Raw genomic sequence first — 12,872 nt, 5'->3', positions numbered from 1 at the left:
TGAACCCATGTCTCTTATGTCTCTGGCACTGGCAGGTGGGTTGTTTACCACTGGTGCCACCTGGGAAGCCCCTTCTGTTGATGACTGACTCCGTGTCGCCATCACAGTTTGCTCGTAAGCTCTGGACCACATTTCTAACTGCCCGCTGGATGGTTTCACAAGGAATTCAAACTTAACAGGTCTAGAAGTGAGGTGCGGCTGAACCTTCCCCCAGACCTTGATGAATGATGTATGTCACCACTGACTCAGCGACCAAAACCAAAGCCCAGGTTCCTTCCCCTTCCTTATCTTGCGCCACTTTCCGTTCCGTCTCTGCCCCACGTATCTCCTCCATCTGCCCCCTCTTTTCCATTGTGAGCACCATCACTTGCTTCAGGCCTCAGACACTTCTTACCCAGATTTTGGACAATCTATGCTTTTGCTCTTTTCCAATTCACCCTCCAGCTGGCTGTCTAAATTGTCTTTCTAAAATATACATCTGCTAAGAATCTTTAGATGACTTCTCCTTATTTACAGGACCTCAGATCTGACCTAGACACACACTGCTTAATTTTTGTTTACTTATTTATTTGATTTTGGCCGCACTAGGTCTTCCTTACTGCGTGCGGGCTTTCCTTAGTTGCAGAGTGGAGACTACCCTTTTTGTGTTGCTTGGGCTTCTCAATGTGGCGGCTTCTCTTGTTGCAGAGCACAGGCTTTAGGCACATGTGCTTCAATAGTTGTGGCTCATGGGCTTAGCTGCTCCTCCACATGGGGGATCTTCCCGGACCAGGGATCGAACCCGTGTGCCCTGCATTGGCAGGCAGATTCTTATCCACTGTGCCACCAGGGAAGTCTTACATTTCTCACTTTACTTTCTGCCTCTGCTGAACTGGAACTCAACCTTTTGGCCACACTGAACTCCTGCTGTTCTCTCTCTGCATGCACTCTCTCTCACCTCCTGCCTCTGAGTATATCAATTTCTGTATTTGATAGGCTCACCCCACTGCCCTGGGTCAGGCATTCTTCCCCTGCATTCCTACCACTCTCATTATCGTAGCTCCAAGCACCACCTGTTTACAAGACTCTGGTATCAGACTCTGAGCTCCTGGAAAGCAGAAACCATGTCTTCCATGGCTGTTTCTCCCAGCCTCACATAGAAGTGGCTAGTAAATATTTGTTGAAAGGCAGTGTGTAAATAGCATATTTAGTAGAGCTTTAAGACCTATCTTGGAAGGTCTAAACTTTTTTTTTTTAATTATAATTTGAATTGAAAATTTCTACTCTAAATCTATTTTCTAATTGGGTAAAAGAGTCTTGAGTGTCTGTTTTGGCCTTCTAGTTCTTAATTTCACTGTGGCCGCATTCAGGGGAATTTCGGGGGGATTTCATATTTTATTTTTTCTCTTTCTATCTCTCTCTGTAACTCTCATCCACTTGATAGCACTGTTGAGAAGATTAAATGAGGTGAGGCATATATAGGGCACATCTATATATGCGTTGTGTACCCAACACAAGCTAACTGTGTGACCCCCATGGCAGAGTGGTGGCTGGTATGTTCATACGGTGAATGTAACTCCCAGTTAGATGATGGAACCCCGGTATCAACCAGTCAGTGCATTCTCCTCCCCATGAAGTAACTATTTGGGAAATCTGGTTGCTGGGGAAAGCAAGATAAGAGCAGACAGCTGTGTGATTATAAAGGCTCTAGAAGTCTAGGGAATTCCCTCACAGTCCAGAGGTTAGGACTCCACGCTTTCACTGCTGAATCGCAGGTTCAGTCCTTGGTCAGGTGGCTGATTCATGTTGATGTGTGGCAAAAACCATCACAATATTTTAAAGTAATTATCCTCCAATTAAATTAATTAATTAAAATAAAAATAAAAGGATAATCATGTGTGTGTGTGCGTGCACACACACACACACACACACACATCCCTGGTCAGGGAACTAAGATCCCACAAGCTCCACAGAGCAGCCAAAATAATAATAATTAATAATAATAATAAAATTTCCCCAAAGGATCTAGAAGTCGGATATGCTGGTCTCCTCACCAAACAGGAACCTATCTTCCAAGATATTTGAAATGACCACAGCCTCCACCCTCTGTTTAGTGCTGGGGCATCGCTTTTTAAAAGAATTATAATAAAATATGTACAACATAAAATGTACTATTTTAATCATTTTTCAGGGCACAAGTTATTGGCATTAAGTACATTCACAGTGGTGTAAACCATTATCATTATCTATTTCAAAAATGTTTTCATCACCTCAAACAGAAACCCTGTTGGCCATTAAGCAATAACTCCCCATTCCCTACCCACACCCTCAGCCCTTGGCAACCTCCAATGTACTTCTGTCTCTGTGGATTTACCTGTTCCAGAGATTTCATGCAAGTGGGATCATGCGATATTTGTTCTTCTGTGTCTAGCATATTTCTCTTAGCCTCATGTGTTCAGGATTCGCCCGTGTCGGAGCGTGTGTCTGAATTTACTCATCACTTCTTTCATGAAAACTTGCCTCTTGATGTCCCATGAGGACCACTTTCTTCATGTTTCTGCTTGTTCTGATCACACCCGTTTTCTTCTTTGCAACATATTTTCAGAGCCTCCCCTTCCGGAAGTAGACTTTTTCACTGTGCATGGAAGGCCTCTGCCACGCTTGCGACTGAGGAAAGCCACGGAGAAAAATGGACCCATCAGGTGAGCAGAGGCCTCTTTCCCGTGGCTGCCCACTGGTCCCATTGAGTGTTTGGAAACACTGATTCGAGTGAGAATGAGACTTCTCTCTAGGTGGCTACACCGTGGTAGTTAAGGCAATGGGCCTCTTTTTTTGTTTCCTTGGGCACAGACTGGGCTTCACATAGCTCGTTGGTAAAGAATCTGCCTGCAATTCAGGAGACCCTGGTTCAATCCCTGGGTTGGGAAGATCTGCCGGAGAAGGGATAGGCTACCCACTCCAGTGTTCTTGGGCTTCCCTTGTGGCTCAGCTGGTAAAGAATCTGCCTGCAATGAGGGAGACCTGGGTTCAATCCCTGGGTAGGGAAGATCTGCCGGAGAAGGGAAAGGCTACCCACTCCAGTATTCTGGCCTGGAGAATTCCATGGACTGTATAGTCCATGGGGTCGCCAAGAGTTGGACATGACTAAGTGACTTTCACTGACTGGGCACAGACTGAGCCTTTAATTCCAACCAGCACCCTCCTTAGTGAATATAGAGACTTTTAAGGGACCAGAGATGAGCATTTGGGCAGCTGAGCTCGAGAAACTGAATCTGCTCCTTTGGTCATTGAATAAGCATTGTTTGGGTGCCTGTGACATGTCAGGCAGTATCTTTTGCACTCATGCCTCCAGGTATATGCATTAGTGATGGTGGATCAGGAGCATCATTTCACTTGCCAAAGACAGAATGTATTTTCCTTTATTTAAGGGTGACTTTGGAGTGTGTGTAGTGGTTTCTGGGACAGTCATTTGGATAATTCCTTTAATTCATTCAAGTACTGAGATGTGGGTAAGGCATTGCATTGCTAATAACTGCTTCTTGGACTCCAGATGGTATTAGGGTGGAAGTAATTTACATCAGGTGGTGGACTGTGTTGTGTTCAATTAAGCTTTTTATTTACACAGGTCATGGCAGGATTAGGAAAGCAGACATATTCCATTTTTAGAGAGGAAGATTGATGTTCACCTGGGGAGATGAGCAACTTACTGACAGGAGTCTAGAAAAATGGGATAGATGATCTTATCTGCAATACAGAAATAGAGACACAGACATAGAGAAAAAAGTGTATGGACACCAAGGAGGGAAAGAGAAGGGTGGGATGAACTGGGAGATTGCAGCTGATTCATATACACTACTATATATAAAATTGATAACTTATGAGAACCTACTGGATAGCATAGGTAACTCTACTCAGTGCTCTGTGGTGAGCTAAATGGGAAGGAAATCCAAAAAGGAAGGGGTGTATGTATACGTATAGATGTTTCACTTTGCTGTACCATAGAAACTCTTCCAACACTGTCATTATACACCAATAAAAATTAACTTTAAAAAAGAGGAGATGGCAATATCCTGCTTCCTTGACCTAACCCACACTGCCTATGGCTCTCCTGACCCTTCAGTCTAATGACCGTACCGTACAATCAGGGTAAAATTCATGAGATATCACAAAACTGTCAAAAGAAAGTCTAGCAAAATTATCTGTGTGTCCATTTATAATGAAACTTGGGCTCTTCGTGTCTGTTCGTTTGAGCCCAGTAAATGCTCAGAAGTCTTTCCAGGCATGTGTATGGCCTAAGTTGTTCTGTGTTTTAATTCCTGACAAGTTACTGGAAGGCATTGTAATTCTGTTGCTGGAAGGAGAATGGAAGTTGTGACCTCAGTGCCTGAGAGAATGTGCAATACGTACCTGATATTTAGGCCAGGTAATTATGTAAGGCAGAAAGAAAAGCCAAATGACAGTCTACCCTTGTGGCTCTGTGCCGGCCAGTGCCTCCAAAACAGGAAGTGGAGATCTGTGAGTCATCAGGGAGGGTAGTGTTGGGAAAGAGGGGGAAAAGTCCTTCTGAACAGTCATGCTCTCAACAGACATGACTGCTTCCCCAGTGTCATCGGCACTGATTACCAGCAGGATGCTGAGGTGGTTTCCTTGGCCCGAATACCTGGTTTGAGCTGGGGGAAGCAGCACTGCCAGTGGGTGGCAGCCCAGAGTCTGCCATGTACATTATCCAGGATCGGGGTGTGGGGCAGTGGCTTGGGCACTTGGTGGAGCTGGGGCTCCGGCCCCACGCCTCCCCTCCCGGCCCGGGTGATCTTGAGGGATGATGCACCTGTAGCCAGGCTCTTCTCATGCTCATGTCTCCCACACTTGCCAGATTCCAGGAACCACCTAGGGTGTTTTATCAGCAACATGAATTCTCAGACTCTACTGGAGATTTTGATTGAGTAGGTCTGGGATGGGGGCTGGAAATTTGTACAATTATCAAGCGACTCGGGTGGTTATGGTCATACTAACTGGGGAGACTGCTATATGCCTCTTGAAATGTTCAGAACCAGATGAGTTCAAGTGAGCCTTGAACTTGCACTTGAACATCACTACCTACATGGTAAGACGAGAGGGACTTGAAGATGTACTTACAGACAGCATGGAGCCTGCTGCCCATTTACTTTTTTACCTGTGTCTGTGATTCATAGGGGTGTCTGCATCTTCAAGTCCCCAGGAAAGTTTGCTGTTGTAGGTGTTCCTTTGTAGGCTGTGAGACTTAGTAAATGTTTACTGGTGGTGGCAGTGACAAAGCATTGCCCTGCGGGCTTCACTTTGTCATTTTTGTACAGACCTCGTTGCTGAAAGTGAATCCAGAAGCTTTGTGGAAATCAGGGGCCTGAGGACACCTAGGAATTTGGGGAGCCTGGTGGATGGATACTTTCTAAGTCCAACACCTGCTATTAACCTAGTAACTCATGGGCTCTTAGGAAGCAGGAGATGGGGCATTAGGAATGTGGAGCAAGAAGTGTATACTTATTGGCAAAATAGAATTACATATGCTAATGAGTTTGGGAAATTATCTGAATCATATTTGGTGCTGATGCATGTTTTTCTTCTTTACTGAAATTTCAACTCAAGAAACATCAGTGGGGAGTCAGTCATAGCCAAAGAACTGTGCAAAGATTTGCAAAATGCAAATCATTCAAGTCCTTACTATCAAGCCTGATAGAGAAAGCAGACATCCCAAAACTTACTAGGAGATGAGCCCAAGCAGATGGAAATAGAAAGGAAGATGTGATTTATTCTCAGAGTGTTTTTGTTCTTACACTTTCTTTTGCTGACAGATTTTCTATTTGGTGGGATAAATAATACTGAAACATGATCATATGGCACCTGATTGCTAGTGTGTTTCTTTGTCCACATGTAGGGAACATACACAATTTTCCCTTTCCAGCTGTTGAAGGATATTGTCAGACTAGATGAGTTCATGGTGACTTTGCACTCCGTGCTTCTCATTCATTTCATAGGAACTTCGGTATCAGTCCATGAACTGGAGGGAGTGTCCGTCACATGAGTTCTGTTTTAGGCTCCTCATGTGATTATGTGGAGCCTTTTGGCAGACTTAGTGCCCTAACTCTTGTAGGCAATAGGGCTCCATGTGACTGCTAAAGCCTTTCCCCAGCTGGACTTTGTTTGCCCACGAGAAAAATCACTGATTAGATCAACTTTATGACACGTATGCTCCAGGCAGTTGCCCAGGTAGCCATCTGCAGCCAGAGCTTAGAGAGATCGCTCCCCCAGTGTCGTGAAACATGAATACGGTTGGTTCCAACTGGAGTTCCAGGACTGTTGGGGCTGTCAGATCGTGAAGCCCACGTGGGCAGGGACTTTTATCCAGTGTTGTATCTCCAGCATCTAGCAAAGTGTTGACCTCACTGCCGGTGCTCAGTAAGTGTGAATAAATGAATGAATGACCCCCCACCCCTGGCCGCAACCCAAGCAAGGGTCTGATAGATGTTTTCTTTTCTCTTACAGTTCATATCAGGTGTTAGTGCTTCCCTCGGCCCTCCAAAGCACATTTGCTTGTGATTCTGAAGAGGCTGCTTCATTCTTTAGCGAAGCTTCTGAGGCCAGTGGATACGTGACTGCAGAACTGCTGGCCAAGGATATTCCCGATGATGCCATGGAGATACCTATTGGAGACAGGCTGTACTATGGGAAATATTATAATGCACCCTTGAAAACAGGGCATGATTACTGCATTATATTACGAATCACAAGTGAATGGAATGAGGTATATTTCTTTAAAAACTCTTGTGAATTTGATATTTTCCTCTTCATGTGAAATTTAAATATTTGAACATTTGTTTTCCCCGTATCTGGGATGAACACTGCATAGAAGAACCATAAACGTGTGTTGAACCCTTTCACTTTATAAAGGAGGGGCAGGTGAAACCTTTCTGGAGGTGGATATTCTGAACTTGCTGGGGGAACCTGTTTGGCTCTGTGTTTGGACTGAATTTGTTTTGTTTTTTTCCTAAGCTTTATGGAATGCCCTCATCCCATTGCATTGCGGAAGCCTGAGCTGGAGTGGAACATCTAGATCTTTCTGGCACTTCCCTGTACTCCTGCCAGGCTGCTGCCTTCCCTCATTCTCTGGAAAGCAAGAGGGAGGGGCAGATTATGCTCAGCACTATTTTCTGGCTCTATTTTCTGCTTCCGTTACTTCCTTGGCTATTGCATAAACCCCACTCTCATCTCTCAATCCTTAGAGAGTCTGTGTTTCTAGCAGTGGTTCTTTCTTGAGACATGGAAACTCATGAAAAACATGAGACATGTATACTCTTTACAGAATGAATAATTATAATGAGCTAATGGCACCCCACTCCAGTACTCTTGCCTGGAAAATCCCATGGATGGAGGAGCGTGGTGGGCTGCAGTCCATGGGATCGCTGTGAGTCGGACACGACTGAGCGACTTCACTTTCACTTTTCACTTTCATGCATTGGAGAAGGAAATGGCAACCCACTCCAGTGTCCTTGCCTGGAGAATCCCAGGGATGAGGGAGCCTGGTGGGTTGCTGTCTATGGGGTCGCACAGAGTTGGACACGACTAAAGCGACTTAGCAGCAGCAGCAGCAGCAGACAAGGAGAATAGCCAGAGCTGGATCGATCAGTCAGAGGTGGAAGAGCTTCTGGAAGGAACATTGTCATGGTTGCCCTGCTGCTGCTACTGCTAAGTCACTTCAGTCGTGTCCGACTCTGTGCGACCCCAGAGACGGCAGCCCACCAGGCTCCCCCGTCCCTGGGATTCTCCAGACAAGAACACTGGAGTGGGTTGCCATTTCCTTCTCCAATGCATGAAAGTGAAAAGTAAAAGTGAAGTAGCTCAGTCATGTCCGACCCTCAGCAACCCCATGGACTGCAGCCTTCCAGGCTCCTCCGTCCATGAGATTTTCTTTCCAGGCAGGAGTACTAGAGTGGGGTGCCATTGCCTTCAGAGAACTCAAAGTTTGATATCAATTCATATTGGTTGGCAATGAAAACTAGAAAAATTCTATTAATAGAAACATCTCTTGGCTGATGAATTTGAGGCATCTTGCGTGTAAGGTTCATCACGTATTTAAAACTGAAACATGCTATTAAATTTTGTATAGGACACAAGTCAAATGTGCCATTATCATGCTTGATATAAAACTATGTCCAAGTAGCAGAAAGGTCTGGTGGTGTTTTGTGACAATTATGTAGGGATTAAGAATTGAAAGACTAAAGTCCAGAATATATTGCCCTTAACTTGTTGCAGAGGTCGTTATGACTGAAACAAGGCCTCCTTGCTAGAATATCACCCGGAGATCCTGACTTGGTATCTCTAGCCATAGACAACGCTGGTGGTAGAGTATGTGTGCAATTTAGAGATTGCTCAGAGCTGCTGTCTCAGGCTGGGACTTTGGTCTGGGAGGGTGTATTAGTCATCTTGGGCTACCATTTCAAACCTGCCAGTACTGCCCTTACTAGAGCTTTGTAAATTGGTAAGAATGAGTTTTCCAGTCCCCTCTTTTTGTGTTTCCTTTTATGTATCTGCCCCACCAAGTAACATTACCGTGTTCCTAGTTGCCAATACAGAAAGTGAAAGTGAAGTCGCTCAGTTGTGTCCGACTCTTTGCCACCCCATGGACTGTAGCCCACCAGACTCTTCTGTCCATGGAATTTTCCAGGCAAGAATACTGGAGTGGGTTGCCATTTCCTTCTCCAGGAGATCTTCCTGACCCAGGGATTGAGCCCAGGTCTCCAGCATTGTAGGCAGATGCCTTACCATCTGAGCCAGCAGGGAAGTCAATACAGAAATCTAGGAATAATTCTTGTCTTTCTTTTTCTAATCTTCTTGTGCAGTCCATTATCAAATTATGTCAGTTATGTCACCTTAATGCCATTTAAAACCATCCTTTTCTCTCTTTCATTAGCACTGTTTAGCCTTTGACCTCCCTGTCTGAACAGCAATTTTCTAACTCATCGCCTTGCCTCTTCTACCTGTACCCTTGCTCCATACTACTGCCAGAGTGAGTTTTATAAAATGTACATCTGATCAAGCCACTATATTTTAATGAGCTCCCTTCTTTTATCTGGCCCTGTCTATGTCTCTCCTTTAATACACTCAATTCCCTAGTAACAGTCTTGCTGTTTGAGGTCCTTTTTCTTTCCCAGTATCTTGAAATATACCCTTCACTTTATTCTTGCATATTATCTTTTATTAAATGCACTTGACGAAGGGTTCCCAGGTGGCGCTGTGGTAAAGAATCTGTCTGCCAATGCAGAAGACACAAGAGGGTTTGATCCTGGGTCGGGAAGATCCCCTGGAAGAGGAAATGGCAACCCATTCCAGTATTTCTTGCCTGGAGAATTCCATTGACAGAGAAGCCTGGCAGGCTACAGCCTACAGGGCCACAAGGAGTCAGACATGACTGAACAACTGAGCTCAACTGTCATCTAGAGAAGTATTTATATGTTCCAAGGCTTCTTATAGCCTTGCCCATAAGATGCATCACTGTCTTGCTGAACATGGATGTGACCTTGGAATCCTCTTCAACGTCATTCTCCAGGCAGTCAGTGCCAGTTGCTGAGAGCTGGCAAGGGGAATGGAATTCACTGCCATCCCTGCTCTTTCCCTGGAGTGTGTACTTCCTGAGATCCATTGGAAAGCTTTAGGGTCATCATTCCTAGGGTCACTTCTGTCTCTGTTGCCCTGCCAGACCCTTTGAATGCTTGGTGATCATAAGGCTAAATTGTAAGATGTTACAGCTGAATGAGACTTTTCTTTTTTGGCCACACTGCACAGCATGCGGGATCTTAGTTCCCTGACCAGGGTTTGAACCAGCAACCCCTGCAGTGGAAGCACAGAGTCTTAACCACTGATTGTTTTTGCTGTTCAGTCACTAAGTCATGTCTGACTCTTTGTGACCCCATAGACTGCAGCATGCCAGGCTCCTCTGTCCTCCACTGTCTCCCAGAGTTTGCTCCAATTCATGTCCATTGAGCTGGTGATGCTATCCTAACCACTGAACCACCAGGTAGGTTCCCAGGATGAGACATTAAACATCATGGTGTCCAAAATAAGAGATAAAACCCTGCAACTTGGAGGACAAAGGTGTGTTATTTAAATGGACATCACATACCGCCCAGTTATATCTGTTGCTGTACTTTCCTTTACAGGTGAGAAGAAGTGCCTGTGCAGTCTGGGCTCATGTAAAAGGTAAAACCATTTTCTGTCCTCATTTCTCCTCTGTTCACTCGGCAGCATCAAGTGTCTCTTAATGAGATTTCTTTCTAAACTGTCACAGGTGATGGAAGCACATCTCAGACTAGCCATAGCTGAAAAGGACAGGGGTGGTGGGAGCGCATGGAATCAGAACCTGAGTGGCATCACCAGGAACTGGGACTGGGCACTTAACACCATGAGTAGGACTCTCCCTTTCTCTCTGTCGCTTGCCTCCTCTGTTTCTAAGTGTGAGCTGGCTTCACTTTCTTCTATTGTGAACTACGTGGTGGGGCGGGACGGGCAGCAGCTGCCCCACGTTAGCCACGTCAGTGGGGACAGTTTTTCAGTTCCAGAAGTCTCCTCTCCTAGGCAGGTGACTATCCATTGGATGAATCACTGTTAAGAGGAGCTGGGGTAGTGTGATCAGCCTACCTGGGGTTTGGGGCTTACTGGCATGGCTGGTTGGGGGGAGGATATCAGTGTGATGGGCAATCCCACAAGGGTTGCATTGAGAGGGGCATATGATCCCCATTAGGAAAAGAGGAACAGCAAACCATGTTGACAGACCAAAGCAAAGAGCTACAAACAGTCCACTACTTTCAACCATTTGGCTACTTCTCATGCACACGTGCACACACACACACACACATGCACACCCACACAGACACAGACACACACACTATATAGAAAAACATCCTCCATTAAGAAAGTGGAATTATCCTTCATATAACCAAAAATGGAACCCAGGAGGAAGACAGTCCAAAGGTGGATCTGTACTAAATCCAGGTCCAAGACCAAGGGATGATCCATTCCTATTGACTTACTTAATCTAGATGTGCTTCTCATGATCTGCTTAGCAATCTGTGATTAAATGGCAGATTAAACTGTTCTCAAATCACAATATATAATACGAAAGGGAAAGGTGGATAATCACAATAAACACATTCATTTAGAAAGGAGGAAAAGGGCTTCCCTGGTGGTCTAGTGGTTAGGAGTCTGCCTTGCAATACAGGGGACACTGGTTCAATACCTGGTCCTGGAGGATCCACATGCTGTGGGGCAGCTAAGCCTGTGAGCCACAACTACTGAAGCCCGTGCTCACTGGAGCCCGCGCTCGGCAACAAGAGAGACCACTGCAACGAGAAGCCTGTACACTGCAACTAGAGAGTAACCCCTACTTGCTGCAAGTAGAGAAAGCCCTCGTGATGCAATGAAGACTCAGCACAGCCAAAAATAACTAACTAAATAAACAAAATCATTAAAAAATGGGAAGAAAAAATAAAGAACCGAGCTGTGCAAGACTTCCCTGGTGGTTCAGTGGTCAAGAATCTGCCTTTTGGTGCAGGGGATACAGGTTCGATCTCTGGTTGGGAAACTAAGATCCCACATGCTGCAGGGCATGCCTGTGCTCCTCAACTACTGAGCCGGCCACACTCTAGAGCTCATGCATTGCAACTAGAGAAGCCAAAAATGCAACAACTAAAGAAGCCTGCACACTGCAACTAAGACCCAGCACAGCCTGCTCCCCACCCCCGCCCCCTGCCCTGGCCTTCTCATGCAGAAGAACCATACAGTTGCCAGGGGACCAATACCAATGACCCCATCCTGCTGGACAGGAAAAGCAAGCCTCTCCTGGGCTGGCAGCAGAATGGGTCACCTGCTCAGTCAGTTTGGCTGCCCCAGGCTCTGCCTGATTGATGCGGGAGCACCTTGTCCCTTTGCTCCAAAGCTCTCCCTAGAGATGCAGCGGGGAGGAGCCTGCTGAGGACCCTACAGCTCAAACCTTCTGCTTCTGGGGGGCAGTGATCCGGGTGGAGGAGTTGCCTTAGGGATTGAGCTGCCACAGGTCTTGTTCGCCAGGCTGGGATTTCCCTGGCAGGACATTTCTATAAACCGGAGGGCAGCCAGCCACTGGATTTGACTCATAGGAATTCCATTAATTTGTAGCTAATACCAGAAATCTTGTCAAGTTTGTGACCTTTTTGAGTCTGGACCTTTTCCTTGTGGTTCATGCATCCTAGCAACTGCCTGAGGAATTCTGCTGTAGCCTGGAGTATCAGTTTAACTCTTTACATCTGTCACTCACCTCAAAACAGCATAAAACAATAGGCTGGGTTGGTTAGGAAAAGCCTGTATCACCCTGCTTCCAAGATGGATCCACTAGATGGTGCTTTACAGCTGGGGGATGTGTTACCCTGTCGGTGGAGGGTGCTGCTGCTGCTGCTGCTAAGTCGCTTCAGTCGTGTCTGACGCTGTGCAACCCCAGAGACGGCAGCCCACCAGGCTCCCCCGTCCCTGGGATTCTCCAGGCAAGAACACTGGAGTGGGTTGCCATTTCCTTCTCCAATGTTTGAAAGTGAAAAGTGAAAGTGAAGTCGCTCAGTCGTGTCCGACTCTTTGCTACCCCATGGACTGCAGCCTACCAGGCTCCTCCGTCCATGGGATTTTCCAGGCAAGAGTACTGGAGTGGGGTGCCATTGCCTTCTCCAAGGTGGAGGGTACCTAGCAGGAAATGATTGGGAGGAACCTGGAAAACTAAGCTTCCTTCATTTGTCTGAAAATGAAAGTTGCTCAGTCGTGTCCGACTCTTTGCAACCCCAAGGAATTCTCCAGGCCAGACTACTGAAGTGGGTAGCCTTTACCTTCTCTAGGGGATC

The 12,872-nt window shown here is 46.0% G+C and overlaps 1 protein-coding gene across 1 annotated transcript in view; it reads left to right on the top strand.

The window, feature by feature from the left end:
* SUSD1 (sushi domain containing 1) overlaps positions 1-12,872 on the top strand; it is a 135,696-nt gene that overhangs the window by 105,863 nt on the left and 16,961 nt on the right. The window contains exons 13-15 of the mRNA XM_055579321.1: positions 2,585-2,681; positions 6,499-6,757; positions 10,170-10,209. Of these exons, the coding sequence (XP_055435296.1) occupies positions 2,585-2,681; positions 6,499-6,757; positions 10,170-10,209 (396 nt within the window). The remainder of the gene's footprint in view (positions 1-2,584; positions 2,682-6,498; positions 6,758-10,169; positions 10,210-12,872) is intronic.

The sequence above is a fragment of the Bubalus kerabau genome, chromosome 4, assembly GCF_029407905.1.
Source record: "Bubalus kerabau isolate K-KA32 ecotype Philippines breed swamp buffalo chromosome 4, PCC_UOA_SB_1v2, whole genome shotgun sequence".
Classification (NCBI taxonomy): domain Eukaryota; kingdom Metazoa; phylum Chordata; class Mammalia; order Artiodactyla; family Bovidae; genus Bubalus; species Bubalus kerabau.
The sequence above is the reverse complement of the archived record's forward strand: the minus strand, read 5'-3'. Positions and strand labels throughout refer to the sequence as shown.